Source organism: Chiroxiphia lanceolata, chromosome 5 (assembly GCF_009829145.1).
Source record: "Chiroxiphia lanceolata isolate bChiLan1 chromosome 5, bChiLan1.pri, whole genome shotgun sequence".
NCBI classification, from domain to species: Eukaryota; Metazoa; Chordata; class Aves; order Passeriformes; family Pipridae; genus Chiroxiphia; species Chiroxiphia lanceolata.
The window spans coordinates 15,197,619-15,220,938 of NC_045641.1; the positions used below are offsets into that span (position 1 = coordinate 15,197,619).

At 41.7% G+C, this 23,320-nt stretch overlaps 1 protein-coding gene across 1 annotated transcript in view; it reads left to right on the forward strand.

Moving 5' to 3' along the window:
* ABCD2 (ATP binding cassette subfamily D member 2) overlaps positions 1-20,339 on the forward strand; it is a 45,610-nt gene extending 25,271 nt beyond the window's left edge. The window contains exons 7-10 of the mRNA XM_032688391.1: positions 5,272-5,417; positions 12,591-12,675; positions 13,400-13,525; positions 16,022-20,339. Of these exons, the coding sequence (XP_032544282.1) occupies positions 5,272-5,417; positions 12,591-12,675; positions 13,400-13,525; positions 16,022-16,232 (568 nt within the window). The 3' untranslated portion in view covers positions 16,233-20,339. The remainder of the gene's footprint in view (positions 1-5,271; positions 5,418-12,590; positions 12,676-13,399; positions 13,526-16,021) is intronic.
* Positions 20,340-23,320: the final 2,981 nt, after the last annotated feature.

Consider the following 23,320-nt stretch of genomic DNA (forward strand, 5'->3'; position numbering starts at 1 on the left):
GTACTAAAATCTCCTTCCTTTCAGTTGAGGACTCTGACCAGTATAGTATATAATTAGGCTCTTTCCAATAACTCTCTCTTTGGACATGTGGTTCCTGCCTCTTAACAGTAGTTTCCTTGCTTCAATGGGAAGATTAGAAGGTGCCTTCCCTTTGACTCCTCTTTAGCCAGGATGGTAGCCTAGAAAAATAGCAATCCTGCAAGCTGAGAAGAACTTAGCCTGAAACCAGTTCTTTGAAGAGATTTGCTAACAGTAAACTTGTCATATAGCCCCTTCTCTTGCATCTCTAGTAGCTGTAGTGTTTTGTGCTGGACTTAAAACTGTTGCTCTCATATTCCATGCTGTGCTGGACCTTCGGGGGATTAGACAACATTTGGCTTTCTGGACTGGCAATTCTTCAGTGCAAGGCCTGACTTCTAAAGATCTTCCAAGTTTCCGAGGAAGATACTTCCCTGGTTGGGGCTTGGGCTCCAGTATCATCTTCTTAAATAGAGGTGCCTAAATTTGGAATACATTTTATTTTAGTTGTCAAAGCAAGCACTCTGAATTGCACTCTGAAGCCATCCCAATCTCCTTTGAAAATCTGAGCTGCAATTTATCTGAAAAGGAGAATCCCAGGTGTAGTGTTCCACTTTTTCTCTCCCACTTGGATGCATCAGACAGGCACCTTGTCAGCCAGAAACAGAAGCTTATAAAATGGGTCAGTCAAGTGTTTATAGTTGCATTGCACATAATTTTCCCACATAAATTTGCATATCTATGAGAATAATAGTGCAATCATTACTGCAAACACACTTGGATAGTGAATGGCAGATCGGGTATGAATTGCACAGTTGGGGCCATGCAAATGGGTCTCAGAATCACAAGCCACATGTTTTTAGACTTCACCTTCCATGGAGGAAGTGTTAATTACAGCCTGTGCCAAGGAAGGTGAGATGAGCTTTAGACTGTACCTGGAAGCAGTTCCTTGGGCAGTTACACTGGACTAAGATCCTTTAACTTCTGATGCCAGACACTTAATTAAGGTTTATTTTTGGTCCTTTTCGTATTCCAGGATGCTTGGAGTTAAGACTCTGACCATTCAGATTGCTTCAGAGACTCTTAAAATCCATATTGATTAGTTGCTGTAATTCTTTAAAATAAGATTGTGGATGTCAGAACAGATTATAATTTCTGTCAGCGCAGTTTATTTTGCATGGAAGATGAAAACACCTTTAAATACATTCAGGAAGTATTTGTAAATATTTCAAGTGGATATGGCTTGTTCTGATTTTGGAGCAGAAATTTCTTGGCATCTAAGCAAGTCATCTTCCTTAACTTGCTACCCAAAAGTGTGAAGTCCTCTGCTCTTCAAGACATCAGAGCATTACTAGATGTTAGTAGAGCCTGGCTGCAGTGTGCCTGTGTATCTACAGGTCCTTTGAATTTGCATTATACCTTTTTCTCTGTGCCTAACAGCTCCAGCATGCAAGTCCTCTGTTTGGAAAGACAAGTGACTGGTATGTACTGTACTAGGTTTTGTAGCACCTGCCCCCTTCTTCCTTCCCAAAGCAATTGCAACAAAGAGAGACCATATCATTGGCAACACTTGCTCTTCCTCCCATATGATTTCTCTATTATTTTGCCAGCATTGTACACAATGTCATGTGTCAGTAGGGCCCTGGGGAATTGTCCATACCACAGGCTTCAGATTGCAGCATGTCTTGATATCATCTTTCTTCCCCTCGTGCACTGCAAGGGGGAAGCTGTAAACCCTAGGGATGATTCCTTGTTTCTAGGAGAACTACAAGAAGTTCTAGCAGTATTACAAGTTACAATGCTACAAGGTGAAGTGCTAAGTGCACCAAACTAAAATTAGTGATGTAATAAAGCCATCAAACTGACTGAAAAGGCATCAGTTTATGAGAACTGAAAGTGTGTCTTCCAATAAATACTGATATTCCAGAAAACTGGGCAAGAACGAGTAAGTTTTCTTAACTTTCTGGAGGTTTGATACCAAAGCTTTAAAAAAGGATTACTGGTCTTAAATCCTGTATCTCAAAAGCAGCGTAGAAATCTTTTTTCAGAAAGCAGAGAAAGAAAGAAAACCATTGCAGAGCTGTTACCATCAAAGACATGACCTCAGCATGGCAGAGGAGTTGCTTTTGGAGTCTGTAAGAGTGCTTTCTTTGAAACTGGAACCCAGACATTGTGGCTGAAAGGAAAAACTCCATCAGAAATCAATTCAGTTCAGTTAAACTCGAGTATTACTTTAGGACAAAAAGACTGTTTTTGTTGCTTGAACTGCTAAAAAATTAATGAAAACAGGATTTTAACAAGGAGCTTACTGGCAAAGCCAAAATTTCACTGTTGCTGTATCCAGTTACCCGTACTTCTTACTGTTTAATGTCTATCATACACGTGTAACCTCAATTACAATAACATCTGATGTTTAACAGGTTTTAGTGCATTTAACTTTGTGGCACCCATGGTACGTAAGGAGGTTATTGTCTTCAAGCTATAGCTAGAGAATTCTGGATTTAGTCTGAGATTATGAAAGTATGAGTTAGTTGAGATCTCATCTAACTTTAGCAGTTTAGAAGTTAATTATCTAAGTTGTCTGGGCTGTGACCCTCATTGAGAGAGAAGACCCCCCAGGTAGCAATCCATCCCCACCCTTAAATGAATGACATAAACCAACTACAGAGGTGCTTCTCTTTGTTGTCAAAAGTTGGAGCACAAAATGAGAAATCTCATGCCAAGAAAGATGAAGTGTCCCCTCAGGGACACGAGTGGCTTCCTATGGGATGGGGGAAGCAGAACATGCTCTCCCACCTCCCAGGGCAGACCTGTAACCATAAGCCATTCTTTTCTCAGCTAGTTAGTAATTGATGGGATTGGTTACTCCACTGCAGGCTGGGCTTTTCTTTAATTTTCACAAACTAGGTGGGGAGAGGCATGCTTAATAGTACTGGTGTGTTTAGATGGGAGGCCACAAGGAAAATCCAGCTGTACCAGGAAGCAGTGCTGGTGACTCAGTAAACAACATGGCACCAAGTGTCCTGGCACAGTGCTTTTGAGCATTGTCTTTCTGATTGTGCTGTAGGTTAATCTCAGAGCTGCTAGTTATTACAGGATCATACTTCACAAGAGTAAGGTATTAAAACCCCAGACAAATTACATGATAACTCTGTCCTCCTTGCCCTTACCTGCAGCTTCACCTAAATTACACGGTCTTACCCACAACCTTGATTTAAACCTTTCTGAGTACAGGTGGAGCTGCTGTCTTCTGTCCCAGAGGTGGCAGCAGTCTGGAGCAAGTGAAATGATTTCTACATATGCAACAAGTAAAGCCCTTTGGGATAATAGATGGAGAGCACTATAGAAATGTAATATATTGTTACTTCATGAAGTTACTTAATATTTAGAGTTGAAATTTTGCAATATCCCAATAAATGTAAGTGGTTCACTGCACTTGGTGCTAGTATTCATGCAGCAGCCCAGAGCAACAGTCTTCCCACAATAAGCAGGGGGCAGAACAGTGAGCAAAGAGGAGCAGCAGTGCTTGTGTTTGACTTGTGGTTCTGGTTTTGCTCCATGTGGGTGCTTGCCACAACAGGGAGATGACCAAATATTTACTAGCAGTTCAGAACCCCTGCCCTTCCCACTCTCACCCAGCTAGTCGCTGAAAGTAGTTGAACTATGGGCAGGTACAGACAATTCACCATGGATGTTTGCAGCACTAAAACCACTGCAGCTGATACCAGCTTGCATTTGACTTTTAGTTCATATTGCAGCTTTAGTTCCGTAATTCTTCGTTTATGTATTGTGAATTCCTTCACATTACTCTGTGAAGAGACTTCAGAATAACAACAGGTAAATCTGCCCCTTCTGCAGACCCCTCCAAGGGAAGGGAATAAATCTGTCCTGGTATTACACATCTCTGCCAGGCAAAGCCTCTGCATGGCTGAGACCTTCCCACCACACAGGTCCAGAGCACTTTAGGGAAGAAAACTGACCTCTTGTCAGTCCACTGTGAAGTTGTTGGAAGCAGTTCTTGGTGGCAAGAGCAAGCTGCCTTAAAGCCTCCTCATTGCTGGCCCAGTTTTGTTTGCTCTTCTCTATCATCCCCTGACACCACAGCTTTCATAAGACCAGCATTGTTTTAGCAGATGAACCCAGAGGGAGTTAGTGGAACTCTTGGCAGAGAAAGCAAGACAGAGTCTGGAGGCTGACTGTTCTTTGGCTCTGGCCTTCCCTTCCAAACTCAGAATCTCACAGACTGTCCCTGGAGTGTTTCTAGCTTCCAAGAGCTATCAGCAGTATCTGTGGGACAGGATGGAGATCTGTCCTTCACAAGAAATCCTTAGAAAAGGAGCAAAAAAAGAAATGGTCAAATAGATGTATCTTGCTATCCTAGCCTGAATGGCCTGGTATCTTTTAGAAAGCTGTGAAGCTGTTCTTTCAGCTTACTTTATTTGAGACTAGGAGGATTTTTGGGGCCTGGGCTGAGCACAGCTCATGTCACTGTGGAAACTGTCCATAGCCATTCCAGAGACACAACCATGACTGAGAACTCTGGCTTCAAATTGGAGACAGCTTGTTTTAGTAAGACAGATGGTATTACCTGGTCTGGACACATGGTGATTCAGAAGCTGCTTCACATACAGCACAGCCTTGTGCTTGGCAAAGGGAGGCTGGTGCTCGGAGGTTTAATGTGACCAGCCTCTCTAATGTATGCTATTTTGCAATTCAGAAGTGTTACACAGCCTTCTAGAGCCAGCTAAGTTATGCCTGGTCACAATTCTGCACTTTGGAATAGTAATGTGCAAAGGAAGCTTTCAGTGCCTGACTCGGGTGTCTTCTGCACCATGGAATTCTTTCCCAGTTTGAGCTGCAATGTTTTTGTTACAACTTGTTTTTAACACGTGAGTGTTTAAATCAATTTCTAAATCTCTTGGAGTATCAAACCTTGAATACAGCATAATTTCACTGATTCCAAGTGAAGGCATTCAGAATGGAGTATAAAGTGGATATTTATTCTGCTTGATCTGTCATTGTGTTTCCATGCTAGCACTACTCCTGTTGCTACCCAGTAATCAACTATTGTGGAAACAATACATTGTCCCTAGGGTAAGGTTAGAAAAGTGTTCAACCACAATGCATCCACTGGATAAATCCAGTTTTAGCAACGTGGTGTTTAAAGCATTATACTCTGCTCGTAGAGCATCAGCAAGATGTGCTCCCTGGAAGCCAGCCTCACATTACCAGTTTCTCTGTATTTTTTCTCAGGCCCTACATGTCCATTGGAACGCTACGTGATCAAGTCATCTATCCAGACTCAGTGGATGACATGCATGAGAAAGGCTACCAAGACCAAGATTTGGAGTCTATTCTGCAGATGGTTCATCTATACCACATAGTTCAAAGAGAAGGAGGTAAATTGCATATATTTGTAAAAAGCTTTACAAAATCCTTTCCTTGCATGTGTATCTTAGTGTGACTGACCTTTACTAACTGAACTGGCAAAACTGGATCCAGGTCTTTTGTGGTTTGGGGAGCTGCACAGCCACATGGTTGTTGCTAACTTATGCTAAGGGAGGTAGAAGAGCTCTCCTCCCCTCTCCAGTAAATCCATGCCCAAGCTGAACATCACATCCTTGTTCTCTTGTAATGGCCAGTCTTTTCCTGGTATTGTGAGATCACTGACCTTCCATCATTTTCTTAGAAAATGTAACCTGTCTTAATATCTTGTCACTGACTACATAGATTTGAAAGCCTGTGAATGAAGAGAGATTCAGATCCGCTTTCACCTCCCTGGTTTGTGAGATCAGCAGGAGTATGTGCCATGAGGAGGGAGTGTCAGATACACCCCACCAGAGTGAGCAAGTTAAAAATAACCAAGCAACACCGGCTGGCAGTAGAGTGTTGCCATCTACTGCTTGCTATTTAAGTTGCCATGTGTTCTCAGCATTGTTTGTTCTCAGAGTAGGGGACAGTGTAAATACAATGGCACTATAAATATCAAGATGTTAAAGTTTTCTTTTGTGTCTAAGTAACTGGAGCATTTCGTGGCTTTTTTTCCCCAAGCATAGCAATAATTTTTGTCCTTCTGTTCCTACCAGCCACTAATCTCTAGTTTCAATTTCCTCCCCTTCATTATGCTTTTAAAACAGACACAGGACAAAGTTGGTAACATTTAGAGAAAAGAAAAAAGATCTTTAAACCACTCTAAGGGGCTGATTTGTGAGTACTGAATGTACCCTGCTTCTCTCTGCCAGCTGTCGAGACTCCTTTTTGAGCAGGTACTTTGGGTGCATTGCCTTGTAATGTGTGTGCTTGATTACTCTCAGGATCATTCTGACAATAGAGAGTAGTGCTTCAGCCACTGGGAATCCCAAGGCAATGTCTAAATTCCCACTTCTGGATTGCAGCCTGTTGCTCTGTTCAAAGGGCAGAAGGTGTCTTTTATTTTTGAAGTATGCAATGGACACTGCAGTGTCTTTTCTGCACATTTTAGAGTGGGCGGTTGTAATTGTTTATAGCAGCAATTGTATACTTCACCTTGCAATCCTTTTGTTAGACTCTCATCTTTCTATAGGTTAATGCTTTTTTATTAAGAATGTGATAATGACTGTTTGCCCTTGAGTTGCAATAGAAAATAAGAATCTGCCATCATTCTGATTCATATTTTTATTCAGATCTGATCCTATGACACAAGAATTAAAAAAGTGGGCAGAGAGCTAAACTCAGTGATCGGAATAATTGCAGATAAGGCCTCTACTCCCTGCACTGACATTATAACTATTCCTGTTAGTATTCCTGAGCCATTTGCTTCAGTCGGTGAAGTGCCCAGATTGCAGAAGAACAAGAGGAAGTGTTAGGGAGCTGGAAAAGGAGGAGCAGTTAAACTGCCAGTGGCAAGAAGTTACTGTGGAGTGTGCATTCATTGTGTTTTGGTACTTGTAGATGCACTGAACAACACATAACCCTCAGCAGCCAAAACCATCCCCCCAGCAGTCTCTGAATGTTCATCATTGTGGTTTCTGACCCTGCAGCTGGAGCATGTAACTGATGGTGGGGCAGTTACTGTGCTACGTACAAGAGCCTTGGCCAGAGTCACTGTTCTGTATTGCCAAGCTGAAACCCCAAGTTTGGATCAGTCTCGCTCTGCTTTCTCTGCCAAAGAAAGTACTTATTGCTGACCCCATTTTTGCTCTTCTGCCTGTCTGACTGCACATGCACAACACACACAATCTATTAAAAAGTCTGGAGGACGCTGTTAATGTTCACTGGTGCTCTACTGAAGCTCAGGGTAGGGGCACACTGTGCAAAAGTTCGCACAAACAGACATTGGAAAAAAAACGTGTCTTAGATACTTTGTGATCTAAAGTGACAGAAAGGGGCAAAGCCGGAAAACAGGAAGGGAGATTACCACATACCAGAAGTTTTTAGGGCCATAATATACTTACTTGTTCCCTTTTCTCCTTGAGCATTTGCAGGAGACAAGTGCCAAGGTAGGAGCAGAGAGGAAAGCCTTGACATATGATTTGACACATTACTCAGGTTTCATATGCTCACATATTTTTTAAAGCTGCCCTGGTCTGGAACAAGGACTCATATTCTGGTTTTTTTGAACTAGCAGAAGAGAGAAATACTTGTTGAAAGTGAACAATTGAAATTTTTTGTTTATACACAGATTAATATTTCTAATGCCAGTTTTTATTTTATTCTTTTACTTAAAATATTACTTTTAAACTAAAATTATTTTTATTTAAAATGGAGCTTTGTTCTTTGTGAAATAGTGAAAAATCCCATATAAAGCTTGTAGAACAAAGGATTTTCCCCAAACCACCTTTGTCCTTTCTGCAAACTGCTTTGATGCTTGACAGACACTGGCATTTTACAATAGAAAAACTTTTTGCTGAAAAATTCCCAGCAAATTTCTATTTATATATTATATACACTTTTGGAAAATGTACTACATCTAAAAAAAAAAAAAAAGAAATCATTCTTAGTTACTCAGATCTATGTGGATATATGGGATATGTCGATGCTATTTTGAACCATTTCCTTAACTGTTCTAAGAATGGAGTGAACTATCTGTCAATCATTAAGTTATAGAAATCTAATATAATTCTTCAATATTTATTTCTCTTCTCCTTCAGAGCCTTAACTCTGTCTCTTCCCTTTTCTCCTATCCCCTGCAGCATTAAGCCTCAACCAGGCAACAGGCTCCTTAGGGCATGACTCTCTTGTACTTTAATTGACCACGAAAGTCATGTGCAGTTTTGTGTTCTCCTCTTTGTGGGCAGTTATGAAAAAGCCAGATGGAGCCAGAAGTACACAACTCTGACTCAAATTATTTGTTCTGGCGTGACTTTATTGTCTTTAGCTGAATTACTTCCACATTGCACAGTACAAGGGTCACCACATTCCAAGTATAAAGTAGCCAACAAGAGCCTGACGTTGTCTTTGTTGCAGCCAAGGACAGAAATTCTGCTTTTTCTACCAGTACTGTTTGACCCAGTTAGAAATAAATAGGATGGTTACAAGAATTAATAGCCCAGTTTTTGGCATTTAGCTTCTGTGTTACCCTCATGAAACTTTTTTCAGTTAGTATCAACAGAATACATCAAATCCACCAAAACAACAGTCTCCTTCTCTACCACCACTGTTGTGGATGTCACTGAGCCCAAGCCCTCGAAGAACGCAGTGCAGTGGCTGTTGATAGTACCCCCCCTTGCTGCTGGAGGCAGAGTTCCTTTCCTCCTGAGGCCCACACTAATGTTTTTCTCACCTGCTGGATATTAGAGGAATGCTGTTTTGTTACTTACCTTTATATTGTCAGTAAGGTGCCCCCTCAACACTTGCAAAGTTGCTAGCTCTACCAGAACCATAATTTCATACAAAATGTGGGTAGCAAAGAAGGTTGTATTCAGCGTGGGTGGTGAAAAAGCATGTCCAGAAATCGGGGGTAATATCATGGGAGATGTGCTATAGATATATCTAAGGTGGTTCCTTTTGGCCTGCTTTGAAAATCCGTGTACATTTAGCAAGTGTCAGTTGTGATGCAGCCTTAGGCTGCCAACAGCCTGTGACACAAGTGGAGCCATGAGTACGTGTAGCAGCACAGTGAATGCATGACCGGGCCTGTCTGGCTAGGGCTGATGACATTACTGAGCAAGTTCAACCTGTTTATGGTTTCTCAGCACCCCAGATTATAATTATTCCTCATTATTTTGCACATTTGTCATATCTTTGGGTCTTGTCCAGGGAACCTTTGTGCTAGGCCACATATAAACACACAGACAAGACCATTTCCTCTCTTTGACATTTTTTCATCTGATTGTTTTAGCCCTGGATTTACTTTTGTTACTGGTACCAACAGGAACTCTGGAAGAGCTCTGCCAGCTTTTCCAGTGGCTCTGCAATTCAGAGACACAAATCCTTGCAGTGTCATGCTGAGCTGGGGTTCATACAATTGATGGTCTCTTTGTTCCTTCCTCAGCTCTGGGTTGTCCTTGCATATTCATCCTGCACAGCACCCAGACTCTCTTCCATTTGGGCAAGTGCTCAGAACATACACTGTGCAAGAGGCTTCCATGCCCAAAAATTCACCAGGGGTGGATTCTCTGGCTGTGTTAGCCTTTCTTCTGTCAGATAATGCTCCAGTCCATGTCTGATAAGGCACATTGGATTGGAAATCTGGAAAAAGGAAACTTTAAGCATATCTTTTCATGGCAGCTGAATGCTCTGTCTTGCATGAAATCCTTGTATTCAGAAGGATGAAAGATACAGAGGGCTACAGATCCCAGGTGTAACCATTTTTTTGTTGCCAAATATAGCTTGTGTTTTCCTTCAGAAAACTGAGATTAAAGGAATTATAAAAGAAGCCATGCAAGAAAATGAGATGCTGCTATCGTGAGGCTATCAGTGGTTTCTGCAGACAGCTGTATGTATTTCTCTTGCTGTTAGTGTACCCCAGCACATTTATATGTGATCTTTGTCTTACTGGCTGCAAAAGACATTTCTGTGACATCCAGTGTTCATCACATCTACATCAAGGCTGTGTGTAACAAGAAGCTGGGCAAGGAATTTGGACTCTGAAAGCTGGGATTGTGTTTGCACCTACTGAGAGGTTTGTGCTGGGTTCATGGGCGAGCCATTTCATTTCTTCATTTGGGAAGTGGATTTAGCCGTGGGTGACCTAAGCTGCTGACTTGGCTGATATTTCCAGAATGCTAATGACCTTCACTGACCTATGCCATGTCAGCAGGAAGAAACGGGAGACAAGTAGGTGCACTATTGTTCGTGCACAGTGGGGAGTCTGTTTAGTGTGAGTTACAATGCCTAAGTGTTCAGAGGAAATTGTTCAGACATTAGAAAATAATTTTCAAAAGGGGTAATATAAAAATGCACGCTTCCTTATCTGTTGTTTGAGGCATTCCAAGTGGGAAATGGAAAAGTTCAGGGAGGGAGCTAGGCAGGAAGAGACAAGATGCACCTCTCATGTTCAGTTAGAATGTAAGTTGAAGTGACCACAGAGATGACCATTGTATCCTGGTAAAAAGAGGGTAAATCTTACACCTTTAGAGAAAATAACAGAATGATTTCACTGACAAGAGAATGCTTCTTCATGCTGCACCATGTACTCTAAGGCACGTGGTGTGACTCTTGGGAATTGTCGTGTGCAGGGCTGAGAGATGGACTCGATGATCCTTATGCATCCCTTCCAACTCAGCATATTCTGTGATTCTTCTTGAACTTCATTCCCTCTTTGTCTTTTAATAAGCCTTTATAAACCAGCTGATCAGGAAGAAACTGTATGAACACAGGCACTGCTTCCCCAGGCACATGTGCACACATGCACACCCACCCACACCCTAGCTCAGATCCTGGTCCCTGGAGCTCGTCTGTATTCTCAGCTTAAAAATAACAGAACATAAGCAGCAGATTGAATGTTGTATTTAGAAGCATAGTTGTTTTTATGGCTTTCACGAAGGACTGTTCCCATCCCTTCTTAGAACCCTTTGCCAAAAGGTGTTTTACAGTGTTTTTTGGAAGCTCAAAGTGTCCCAGTACCGGGACTGCTCAGCAATAGCAGCCTCTGTGTATCTGTTCCCTTTACCAGAGTATATCCAAATGGTGATTCAGTTATTCACTACACAACTCCATCTTTACTTGGAGCCTGCTGATAGAAAGCACTGGATGTGCCCCTGGGAGGATATCCACTGGGATCCTGAAACAAGAATGGGAGGAAAATAGGGAAAAACTATAGGATCACTACAGGTGATGTCTTTCTTCTGTGTGCATGCCTGGCTTTAAAGTCTAACTATATACATATTTATTTAAAAATCATTGCATTATATTTTCCAATTTGATATAGAGAAAATTCTTGAAATTCAGGCTGAAGTTATCAATCCCTGGTTTTGGTCACACAGGCCCCCTGCTTTACTGAGGGTTTTTTCAGTCCTGTCAAGCCCAAGCACAGGCAGAACAATCCCCAGCCTGTTGCACCTTCACAAGCCCCTTTTGTCTCACCTTTATTCAATTACCAGAAATGACACAGCCCATCCTCCTTGCTTTATCTTATTTATAGTCTTTTCTGGCAAATGTTTATTTTCAGTTTGGCAGTGGCAGAAAAGGGGTTTTAACTTTTTAGTTACAGTGTTTCTGGACTGATTTGGAAAATGTTCTCTTTCTTGGCCCTGCTCCAGCTGCTTGTCTCATGAGTAGATGAGCTGTTGAGAGAAATGTCTTATCAGATTTTCGCTACATCCACACTCTCCCTTTTCAAAACTCATTTATTTTGCTACTCTATACATCTGGATTGTTTGACTGAAGACTTATTTTCGGTAGGGTAGTTTGTTATTTGAAGTTTTTCATTAGTGGAAATGAATCATGCCAGAGTACTCACAGAACACCAGTCTGCCCTAGAATTGCAGATAAAATGCCTCATGCTCCCATTGCATGTATCTGAAAGTGATAAAGAAATACATCAGTTAGAGGCCATGCAGAATATTAAATAAGGATACCCCCTGTTATAGCAGTTGTGGGTTATTTCTAAATACAAGGTAGTGGGAAATTTGTATAGATCCTCCTGTCTCTGTGCAGTTTTGCTGCTTGTCCGTGTCTGCAGCTGTGTTTCTGTTGAGTTTGCTGACAGTTTTCTTTGCCTACTGTGGTGAATGCAGTCCAGCACTGCTCTTTGGGGTTTTTTTTAATTTATTTTAATTTGTTTTTAAATTTCCACTGATAACTTTAAAGAAAAAATAGCAAATTGTTTCATGAAACAAACATGACAGAATAAAATTATTAGTTACAGGTCAAAGAGTTTTTTTCAAAGAGACGGTAAGTAAAGTTTTTTGACAATATCTACATGACCAAAAAGGTTAAACTCCACTTTTGAAATTTACATGATATGAGGGACATTTTTCCAGTTGATGACCAGTGGAAAAGCATTGAGGTATCTCAGAAGATGTGATCCAGAACCCTGAGCTATCTCTTCTGCAGTGGAATTGTTCTTTATGAGATGTTGCAAGTGAAGCTGCATTTCCTTCATAAACTTACATTGTCCTGCCTCATTTTATTTGCATTTCTTTTAAAAGGCTGGGATGCCATCATGGATTGGAAGGATGTCTTATCAGGAGGAGAAAAACAAAGGATGGGCATGGCTCGGATGTTTTACCACAGGTAAGTGTTAAGATTCATTCCTTAAGTAGTGTTTGAAAATGAGAAAGGGTTTTGCAGGTTTCCTGTTACAATTTGAGCTGTAGTAGGCTATAATCTGCAGTATGCAACACTGCCAGACAGCTGCATAGGACCTGCATAAACCTTGTTGTTTATTCATACAAGCTTTGCCTTTAGTTTGAACAATGTTTCTTAAGCTTCGCTTTTGGCAACATAACATCACCTGTTTGAGATATTAATTTCTTTAACATCTCAGGCACAAACACCTTCCCTCCTACAATTGTGGCAGAAATCTGGTGGACTGTTGCATAAGCTCTTGGAGTTTGATAGCCAAGCTCCAAAACCTTTTGTTTTTAGAGACTGCGAGCACACAAAGACAGCCCAGTCCACACATGGCAGTCCACGGAAAGCTGCTGAGTCAGCTGTATCTACTGCCCAACTTGCTGATAGGACAAAATAACCCTAGGTCAAACTAGGACATAATATTTAGATCACTGTGTACTCAGATGGACCAGGAAATAAACCCCATTTTTCCTGGAAGTTGTATCTGCACCTGAATAATGCATGGAAAGTTTATGTTGTTGCTAGCCAGCTTCCAGCTGTAAATGAGAGACAGCTGTCTGGCAAAAATAGCTCTCTCCTTTCTGTTGTTGTTGCAATGAAACATCATACATGGGAATACTGTCCAAAACCTAGAAGAGTAATGTTCTTCATCTGCTTTTGAAAGGCCGAAATATGCATTGCTGGATGAATGTACGAGTGCTGTAAGCATTGACGTCGAAGGAAAGATATTCCAAGCTGCAAAAGCTGCTGGGATATCCCTACTTTCCATAACACACAGACCTTCTCTTTGGTAAGTATGTTTGGGGCTTTATCATGGTCCTTGCTTTCAGCTTTCTGACAGGCAGTGGATTGACCTTTACTCTTTCTACTAGGGCAGTTGTTTAATCAGTATCTACTGCACTTTCTAAAATAACTTGTCTACAGCTATAGTGATTTAAATTAATTTAGCATTGATTTTTTTAATTCTTTGAAACTTGTTTATTCGTCCCTCTTATTTTTTTTAATGTGTTTCAGTTATTAGCATGCAGGTGTCTGAGATGCAATTAATAAGTCTACACCACAGCCACAACAGATATCACCAGGTTGTTCTGTAAAGGTGACAAGATACATGAGGTGTCCTGGGGAAGTTTACCAGTGCGGGGAGAAGATGGGAAACTTGCTAAGTGGTTAAACTATTCCTTGTTCTTCCATAGGAAGAACATCTGGCTTTTTAACTTAAATTGTATGTTCTCTATCTGCAGCATTTGTGAGCTTTCAAATATGATTATCTGTTAAAATAAGAAATATTGGAATTCTGAGAAGCATCATTCTAGGAGGGAGTACTAAGTATAGAAGAGTCCCTGCAAGGAAATAAATGTAGTTAATGTATAAATGAGACCAAGGGCAAAATGAGACCAAGGAGGCGTAAGATAACTTTAGCAGAGACTATTTGTTCTGAACTCCTAGATCCTGCTGTCAAACTGTTTGCTTTTTTTAAACTGATGACAAAAAAATCCGTTATTAGTATGTTGCCTCAAAGGAAAGAAATTGTATCAGTGTCTGCTTCTCTGAAAAGGAACGGTTTCCCTAGCATTCCTCCTTCCTCTGTGTAGGTGATGACAGTGGAAATGGTTTTTGTTGAATCAAGACCTAAATGTTAAGAAAAAATGAGTATTCTGATAGGAAAAAAATGTTCACATAGACTTTTGGTTTTAAAATAATTTAAATTACGCTGATGAAGAAAAGAAATATTTCATTTTGTTTAGGTTTGGCGGTTTTTTAAAACCACTGCTCAAGAAAACAGGTATTTGAGAGCATCTCACCCATAAATGATTATAAGAGGGAAGTTATTCAAAAGACCTTTTAAGAAAGATCTTTTGAGTTCAGTTTCTTACCAATATTTCGTGTTTCCTAGTATTAGTGCTATTCAGGAAGGCTTGGGATTGCTCTTGTAATCTCCACAGTAGTACTGAAATGATCAGAAATCTGGTGATTTTTGTGGTTCTGGAGAAGTAAACAGAAATGCTGAGTATTTAGAAACAAGCGTACCTTTAACTTATGTATGCTTTCACAGGGACTGCACTGCAGAGTAAAAAAAAGCATGTTCACATGCTATTTTCTCCTCTTCAAGATTATACCAGGAAATATTTGCTCTTTTAATCAAAATGTTTATTAAAACTTTCCTAGAACACAGACACTGGACATCTCAGTCAGCTCTTAGCTTCTTGATTTTTTGGGTTTTGGTGGGGCAAAAATAGAGGGATAGATGGGGTCACAAAGAATAATATGCAGGAAGTGCTCAATGTAAGTCTGGAGATGAATGTTTTTTGAGTCCCGTGTCATAAACCATTGAGTTTATTAAACTGTCACATTCCCTGGATGGGATTTATAATCAGTGTTTTATGATGCATCTCATCTTCTGTAATTTATAGTGATAAATTACACAGTCATACCAGCAGCTCTGAGGGAACTCTCTGCTCTTGCTCTTGTACCTCCTGAAAAATGTCTTGTCAGGTCTTGACAAACTCCACATATACACCTTTGAATATTTTCAGTGCACACACCCTGATACTCACTGAAAGATCTGTGACTCCTACACAGACTTTTTTATTTTGGCCCCTTGCAAATCAACCATATTTTAGGACTGAAGGTGCCTTTAGCCAGCCTTGTAAGATGCAGGGAACAAACTGAGGTAAACTCAAGTTTTATCAGTAGCAGCAGGTGCACTGGTCCTGCCTCACTGTATTTTCCACTAAGGAGGTAAGACATCTCTCAGGAAGCAGGGTAAACAAAATAAACTGAGACTAGCATTCCTGAGGAGAAGCAAACCGTGTCTGTCGCTGCTGTTCAAGGCTCTGGAGAAAAAGGCATCTGATGGAGTTGAAGTGAAGGCAACTGTAGCCACAGTGTTTCCAGGAGGGAGGCCACCACCTAGGCCAGAGACAGCAGATGATGAGGGAACCACCACTGCAGGTGAAGGCCTCGCTGAGCCCGGCCATGTGGGCAGTGACTGCCCCACTGGGAGCCCACAGCGGTGCCGAGAGCTTACAGCTGGCACCCACTGCTGAAGTTCACTGGATGGCCTAGGGGGGCCCTGGTGACAGACTTTGAAATACCCAAATCCCTCAAGCAAGACTGTCCCGGGATGATGAGCCATTGAGGAAAAGGTCTTGTCCAGTGATCCAGGACTGAACACCTCTCAGATTCCTGAGAGGCACCATTGAGAAGAGACAGACATCCAAATTTGTTTGCAAAAATGGACCATCTGTTCCCTGAGCCATTACTAATGTTTTAATTTCTACTGCAGGAAGTACCACACTCACTTGCTGCAGTTTGATGGACAAGGCGGCTGGCGTTTCGAGCAGTTGGACACCGCTATCCGTTTATCACTGAGTGAGGAAAAACAGAGACTGGAATCCCAGCTTGCAGGAATTCCTAAAATGCAGCAGAGACTGAATGAACTGTGTAAAATCCTGGGAGAAGACTCAGTGCTTAAAACAATGGACAAAGAGGAATAAATAATTTATGTTTTATGTTTTTAAAAGTATTTTTTTAGTTAAAAGCATTACAAATTCAGCCATTGTCCTTTGCATGCATTGTGATAGAGGCTTAGAGCATAGCGAAACACAGCCAGCAGAAAATAATGCTCTGAATGCTATGTAAGACTTTAGCATTTTAGTATTAAGGAAGAAAGAGGTTGAACTGTGAAAAGAAAATAAGCAAGTGCACAGAGTATAAGATTAGTCATTGCAGCTTATGTTAATTCCTAGTGAAAGCCCGATTCACTGCAAGAAATGGCCAATACACTTAGGTTTTGTGGGTGAATTTTTGCCTGAGACTTGGCCTGCAGAATGTGCTCTTGTACCAGGTTACTGTGCATATGATATGCCTGCTACGCAGAGCAACTGGACATGAAACTCAGGCATGGAGCACGGCAGAGGCAGTATCTGGGTGAGTATGCAGATGCATGCAAAAATCTCATCTGGGTATAAGAAACATTCAGCCCATGTGAAACAAGACTTCTGTCCTACTACTGAATTGTATACACACCTTTACTTGCATTTTTATAGGAAATAACATAATAGGCTGATCAGAAGAAAACTGTCCGAGCAACCCACTGCCCCCGTGATGGAGAAGCAGGGATAGAGCTAAATATGTAATGTGCTTGTGCTGTACTCTATGCCACTGTGCATAGCTTCAGAGGCTCCTTGCCCTTCATGATACATCAGTTCCTTTGGGGGATTATTTATATCCCTTATTCAGTAACCTCTGGTGGTGTGGATGGAGCACTGGGCCTGGCATCAAGTGACTTAGTTTTTGCTTGACTAAATCATTTATTTGCTCCATGTGTGTGATCCAGCCAGCATCCATCTCTGTTCCTCCATTGGTATAATCACAGCATAGACACTTGTTTGTTCCATGAGACACTTTGTGACAGGAAGGACTGTAGGAGAAAAAAAGGTCAGTTTCTAACAGTAGACTGAATTCTCAGGCAAGGCTGTCCTGCCTGTTAAAATGCTCAGCATTTATAAAGGTCTGTGAAAAGTCAGAGCATTTTGTAACCACTAATTAATATGTCTGCCATATTTTGGTGAAGTGGCTGAACACTGCCCTCACCGTGAGCAAATGCACTGGTTAACAGCTTTGCTTTCAAATGCACTCACTGATTGTCCCGTCTGCTTTTCAGTCAGTAGGAACATGGTCCCCACTCAGTCAAAAGGTGCTTTAACAGAACGGCCTGAGACAGTACTGGCCTGCATGCCTTGCTGGAGGCAAAACCTGGAGAATTAGAAATAAAGATGTGAATGTATTTAAGAGCTCCTGCTCTCTCTGGCTGCAAGTGCATGGCAGAAGGGCAGCTTGGGAGTGAAGATCAGATGTGGTAAGAGGCTTTACAGATGGGTAAATGAGCCTTAGCCGAGATGTAGCGATCCTGAAGTTTGTTGGTTCTTTTTTTCCCAGAAGTGTGATTCCTTAGAAGATTTATGTCTGTTGTTCTCAGTCTGAGAAAGGCAGTGCTTAAGCTGTTAAGCACTGCTGAAGAGAGGAGAAATATTTTAGGGGCATTTGCTGAGATGGAAATGCTTGAGCATCCTGAAGTTAATAGAAACTGTTTCCTTTTTCTGATTACTTCACGAAAACGGGGAAGGTGAATTAACTCCATCTGCCAAATCCTAGTCCAGTGCACTAATAATTAGCCCATATTCCTTCTCACTGTGTGCTCAGCTTCATGTTTGGTATGGCACTTGCACCAGAACGTGGAATAAGTCTGCTCCCTCCAGAATCTGTGGCTTGAATGTAACCCTGTAACTTATCCTGGTGACAGCAGTTTGTTCCTTTCTTTAGTTTTCACTGTAATTTTCACCCACTGAGACATCCCACTGACATAGAAAGGAATGCTCCTGGGAACTTTTGAAAGGGCTGAAAAATTAAGGTTCAAGAAGTTGTATAAAAAAAACTAAAGAACAGACTGGAGGTCACTGCTGTGGTGGCTGACATGTGCAGGCATTTTAATTTGCAAGTGTCTCTGCTTGTCCCTTTCCCTGAAGGCGAGCTTTCCCCCCTCTCATCTTCAAAGCAAAATTTGGAGCTGCAAAGGAAAAAAAGAAGTCAGCCAAGAATCTGTTCTCAGTGAGCATGAATGAGATGACTGATGAGTGTAAAAAGCTTGCACGTTTTTGAGTTATGTTTCTCTAAGATGTGGTGAATCAGGCGCACACCATACACATGCCCTTGTCCCCGCTGCTGCGTATCCTGCTAGCTCAAAACAGCCACCTTTCCACAGGAGGACCTGAGATGGAGGAAGGGGCATTATTGTTCCCCACCCCCCCACTAAGCACTTTAATATGTGGCTGGGAGCTGAACCAGGGTTGTCCACTCCCTGAATGAGTAGGATACTGAAAAGTGATGAAGAAGTGGCCCAGTTTGGTACAGCTCCAGGTATCCCACCAAAGCTCTGCTCTGGCCCTTGACTTGCTGGGAGCCATTATGGACAATGCAACATCTGAAATCTGCTGTACACCTCGCAGAGATCAAAGCTGGCCATCCCTCATGGCATAAAGCAGACATCTTCTGAGGAAACCATGTTGAGTAGAAGAAAGTTTGTTTGCTGGGTTTTTTTAATGAGATTATGCATAAAACATACAAAAGATATATATGTTACTGATGAAATTTTGATGAAAACTGAAATAACACCAGGATCGATGTAACAGTATTTTCTTTGAAGTTTGACATATATTTCTTGAATCTAGAGACAGACTTAACCATTCCCATCTAGTAATATAATGTAAAATATTCTAGACTCTCGCTCAGCTATTCACGTTCTTGTAGGCATGGCAAAAACATTAGAGGCTGGTATGAGAAGAAACACTTCTCTAAGTAGGAACTTTCTGAGTGATACTGAGCCAGTTTTAGAAGGATTTTCTTTACTGGTGGCTCGTTATTTTTAAAGCTAGTTTTGTGGCAGGAAGAGAAGCTGCCCTGGAGATATTTTCTGCTAACTTTCTCTGTTGTTCCAAGGGCTAATTGAGACTGGAGTGTCCGTTTCTGTTTCTTCAGTGTTTTACAGGGCATAGGCCAGCTCATTTTGTGCTGCTTCTGATCCAGCCGAGCAGAGGTGCATGCTCCCTGCTCAGGAATAACTCAGGGAGACAGTTCTGGAGCCGAGGCATGGGGAACACGTGGCCCTTGCAGTGCGAGAGGGTCAGAGCGGGACAGGATGCCATGGTGGAATGAGAGCTGCTTATCAGTGTTCATTCCCTTTCAGTCGTTCAGGAGCTGTGACTCCCTGGGAGGCTGAGGAAGTGACTTTTTGGTCTTCTTTCTGCCTGTCGTATCTAGCTGGAGCTAGCCAGATCCCGCTCAATCTGTGCATTCAGGGCGGGATACTGCACAGTGCTGAGCACACCTGGCCCCCATAAGCACCCTCTCACCCCCCAGGGCTCAGGGCAGACTGGACTTGCCTGGGTCTGCATCCTAGAGGAGTACAGGTGCTGAGCAAAATTCATACCAGCCTCAGGCAAGGAGTAACTGTACAATAAAAATATGAATTTTCCACATCAGTTCATTCAGGTAATGCAGGAATTTTTTGGAAGAATCTTCAGAATGGGAGGGCACGTTTTTTGTGCTTGGGATTTCAGTATGTTAGAGTGGGAGGAGTTTGTTTTTCACTTAGTTTTGGGACCAGAGTCATTCCTACTTTGGACTTGGAAGCCCTCCTTCTGCAAGGACAGAAGACCCCATATATCTTTTAAAGGACTTTTTGAAAGCAGCGGGATTTGTATTTGAGTAGGGAATGAAGGACTGGGTAATCACTGGGATATTTTAAATAAAATTGCATTAAAAAATTATCTCCTAAAGCAAATGAACACATCTACAGTCCCCTCAATATGTCTGAATGGTGACAGTGCATGTCAAAGTCAAATTTATGGGCCAGTCGTATAAAAAATCCCCTTACTGAGCTGTTTGTGAAGCTTAAGAGAACTGAACTGCTAATCGAATGTCTTTGTTTTGTTTATGTTTGATATTAATGCCTTTTAAAAGCAGACGATTTATAAAGCAATAAAATATGCTTTACAGTTGTAATTTATTCCAACCTCAAATAAAACACGTTGCATTTACTTTGAGTTTGCAGTGTTCCTTATGAGTCACTCACAAAGCAGTCAGGACCTGCCTGCATGTGCTCTGGGAGTCCTTTCGCATCCCTGGTTTCTGTGATGGAGCAGGAAAGCTTGGGGTGGATGTTGTGTGTTTTCAAGTTAAAACAGGTGTTCCTAGATCAGGCTGGCGTCAAAGGCTGCTATGAGGTTTCTCATGTCTCATGCCCATCCACTTCAGTGTGTACCTGATTTGTGACAGGAAGGTGGCAAGAGCTGCCACCCCTTGCTGGCGTGTTCGCAGGGGGACTGGGCACCCAGCAGTGAGCCAGAGGACCGTGTCAGTAGCGCGACTTCAGGTGTCCTCAGCAGCATCCCAAGGGTTGTTATTGTTGTCTTTGTAAGATACAGTTATGCATAAAGCACCAATGTCACAAATATTAACAAGCAAGTGCCCACGATGGCCTAGCAAAGGAGACTTTTTTTTCTTGGGGAGCATGAGGATGTCAGTTGACTCCTTAGCTGCTTTGACAGAGCTGGCTGGTGTCTGGCCCCTTCCCAGCTGTGTGGCAGGTGTTGGTGAGATACTGCATGGTGGCACAGGACCTGGATTATGCAGCTGGAGAGCCAATGGTGATGCTGGTCACTTGAGAACTAGATTCTTAAGGGTAACTGAAGGCCAGTCCCCTGTGCCTCCCTTCCAGCTACTGCACCCACTCAGAGACTGGCAGAGAGCAATGTCCAGGGCATAAGCCATCAGAAATTCACTTTTGAGGGTCTGTGGGTGGGCTGTAGACCACACTGGGGCACATACATTAGACCAAGAGGAGACAGGCTTTATTGTAGTGGGGGAGGTGAGCTGAAAGCTCAGGTTGCACTTGAGTTTCAGGTTTTTTGACAAGAAATGTTTTGGTGTCCACTCCTTGTAGAGCATTCCTGCTTTCTGATCAGGCTATCAGAGGACTGGTGCCATGTGTTTTAAGTGCCATAGTCCTGAGCCATGGGCCCTGTGTGCTCAAGGGTTAAGTATTCTGAGAAGAGAGGGAACAGCAGGACTAGTATTATGGGAGCAAAAAGGACTTAGGAAATATTCAGAGCAAAAATGTTCAAAGACTTCGCACACGCGAAATTTTCTAGTAAGTGGGGAATATCTGGAAGAACATCTTACATGTGTCTCTGTGGCTTATTTCTGATTGTAGTTCACTCTGCAGCACCTGCTTTGTATTTTTTAAATTAGTGTCTTTAACCTCATGAAAGTGAGACCATCTATGAGAGGATAACAGTGGCATTTCAAAAATGCTTCACCCACTCAATGCAAGTTTTATGTGTCTAAACAATCTGACTTTAAACAGGTAATTAAGAAAGGGAGAAAGAGATTGTGATGGTGGCTGATGCAGGGCTGAGAAGCCAGTTGGGTCCTGGGGCTGGGCCCCCAGTGAGAAACTAGGCTGGGATGAAGTCTGGGAAAAACCAGTCCAAGAGAGCCCATGGGAGAAGCCAGATGTTGGAATAAGAGAATAATGAAACATGTCTTGGACATAATGTAATTGTGCAATAGCACATTACTTCTTTTGTTGTCAAACATACAGAGACAAGCTGTCTCTGACACAGCATTTGTAGGATAACACAAACAACAAAAGAAAAATGTTCATTTATTGATCAATTTTAGCATTAAAAATTGTCAAAAAAGTTATTTAGGTTGAAATGTCTTTGAAAAAGTTCATATTTGTTGGTTTTTAGTGCTGAATTTCAAATAGATCAGATTCATAATGCTTTTCATAAAGATTTGGGTCTTTGGGAATTAGAAATTATTCTTGCCTTAAATGATAAGCAAGATATTGAAGGAAACTCAACCTATTTAATATTTAAAGCAACCAAAAAAATTGCATTCAATAATTCCAGTATTCTTGTTCTCAGTTAAAATGTTCTTCTCCTCAATTACAGCCACACTGTGCTATAAATGCATCAAGTTTATGAGGTATTTCTCTATCAGTTGGTGTTTCCTGTGCTGGTGTGTTTGAAGATCTCTGTCTTTATTAGATGGATTGTGCTGGGTCTTCCTTCCCATCCACATGGTGGTGCCTTTGATGGCAAGTGGTGGAAGAGAGGGAGTGGGGTGGTGGATGCTGTCAAATACATCCGGGTTTTTTTATAGATAGTCTGCAAACACTTTTAGGAAAAGCCTTAAGAAATAATATCTGCACAACCAGAGTAGTAGCTGACAAGGTACTAATCCAGGGTACTAAGGTGCCACAACTGGTAGTGGTAAAGCTGGGCTCTGCTTAAATGTCTGCTCACAATAATAAGGCATTCTTGCACTGAGTGAACACTTCCCAGCATCACTTTATACCTGCAAAGCTAGGGTGGTTTAAAAGTTACACAGCTCATACTTGTGAAAAACAAATACGCTTAATCCTAGCCCACAATTTTAATCAGAGGCCTTTCATAAGGTTCTTTGGAGTTTTTCTAGGTAACACATAAGTATAATCCATTCTTAAATAATAACATTCCTTGTCTGAGCTCTGCTATTCAACCAAAATCCCTTTATAGCCAGTATGAAATGGCAGTCACAGAAGCAAAATTCTGAAAATCCCCATTTTCTTCAAAGTGCAAAGGAGGTGCTGTTGCAGTTTTTTATACCGTAATCATGTTACAGAGAATTCAACTACTTGCTCATTTTCCATTATGTATGTGCCATATGGCTCATTGCTGAGCATCAGAGGATGAGGACTGTTTATTGGACTCTTGCTTGCATTATTATGGGTGAAAAAAAGTGATTGATGTATTTCATGCCAAGATGAAAGTGGAGGCAAGGCAATCCGGTCTGGAAGAACGACTGCACTTCCTTTCCAGGGACTTCTGAAGGAAGGTTCAATTCCTCTTTCAAGTCATGGGCTTCTGTCTGACAGAGGGTTTAATTAACAACCAGGAAAAAAACTCCAGTGGCAACATTAGTTTTAAAGATATTAAAAAATGAGCCTGCTGGATGTTCCCTTACTCAGTCTGATCTG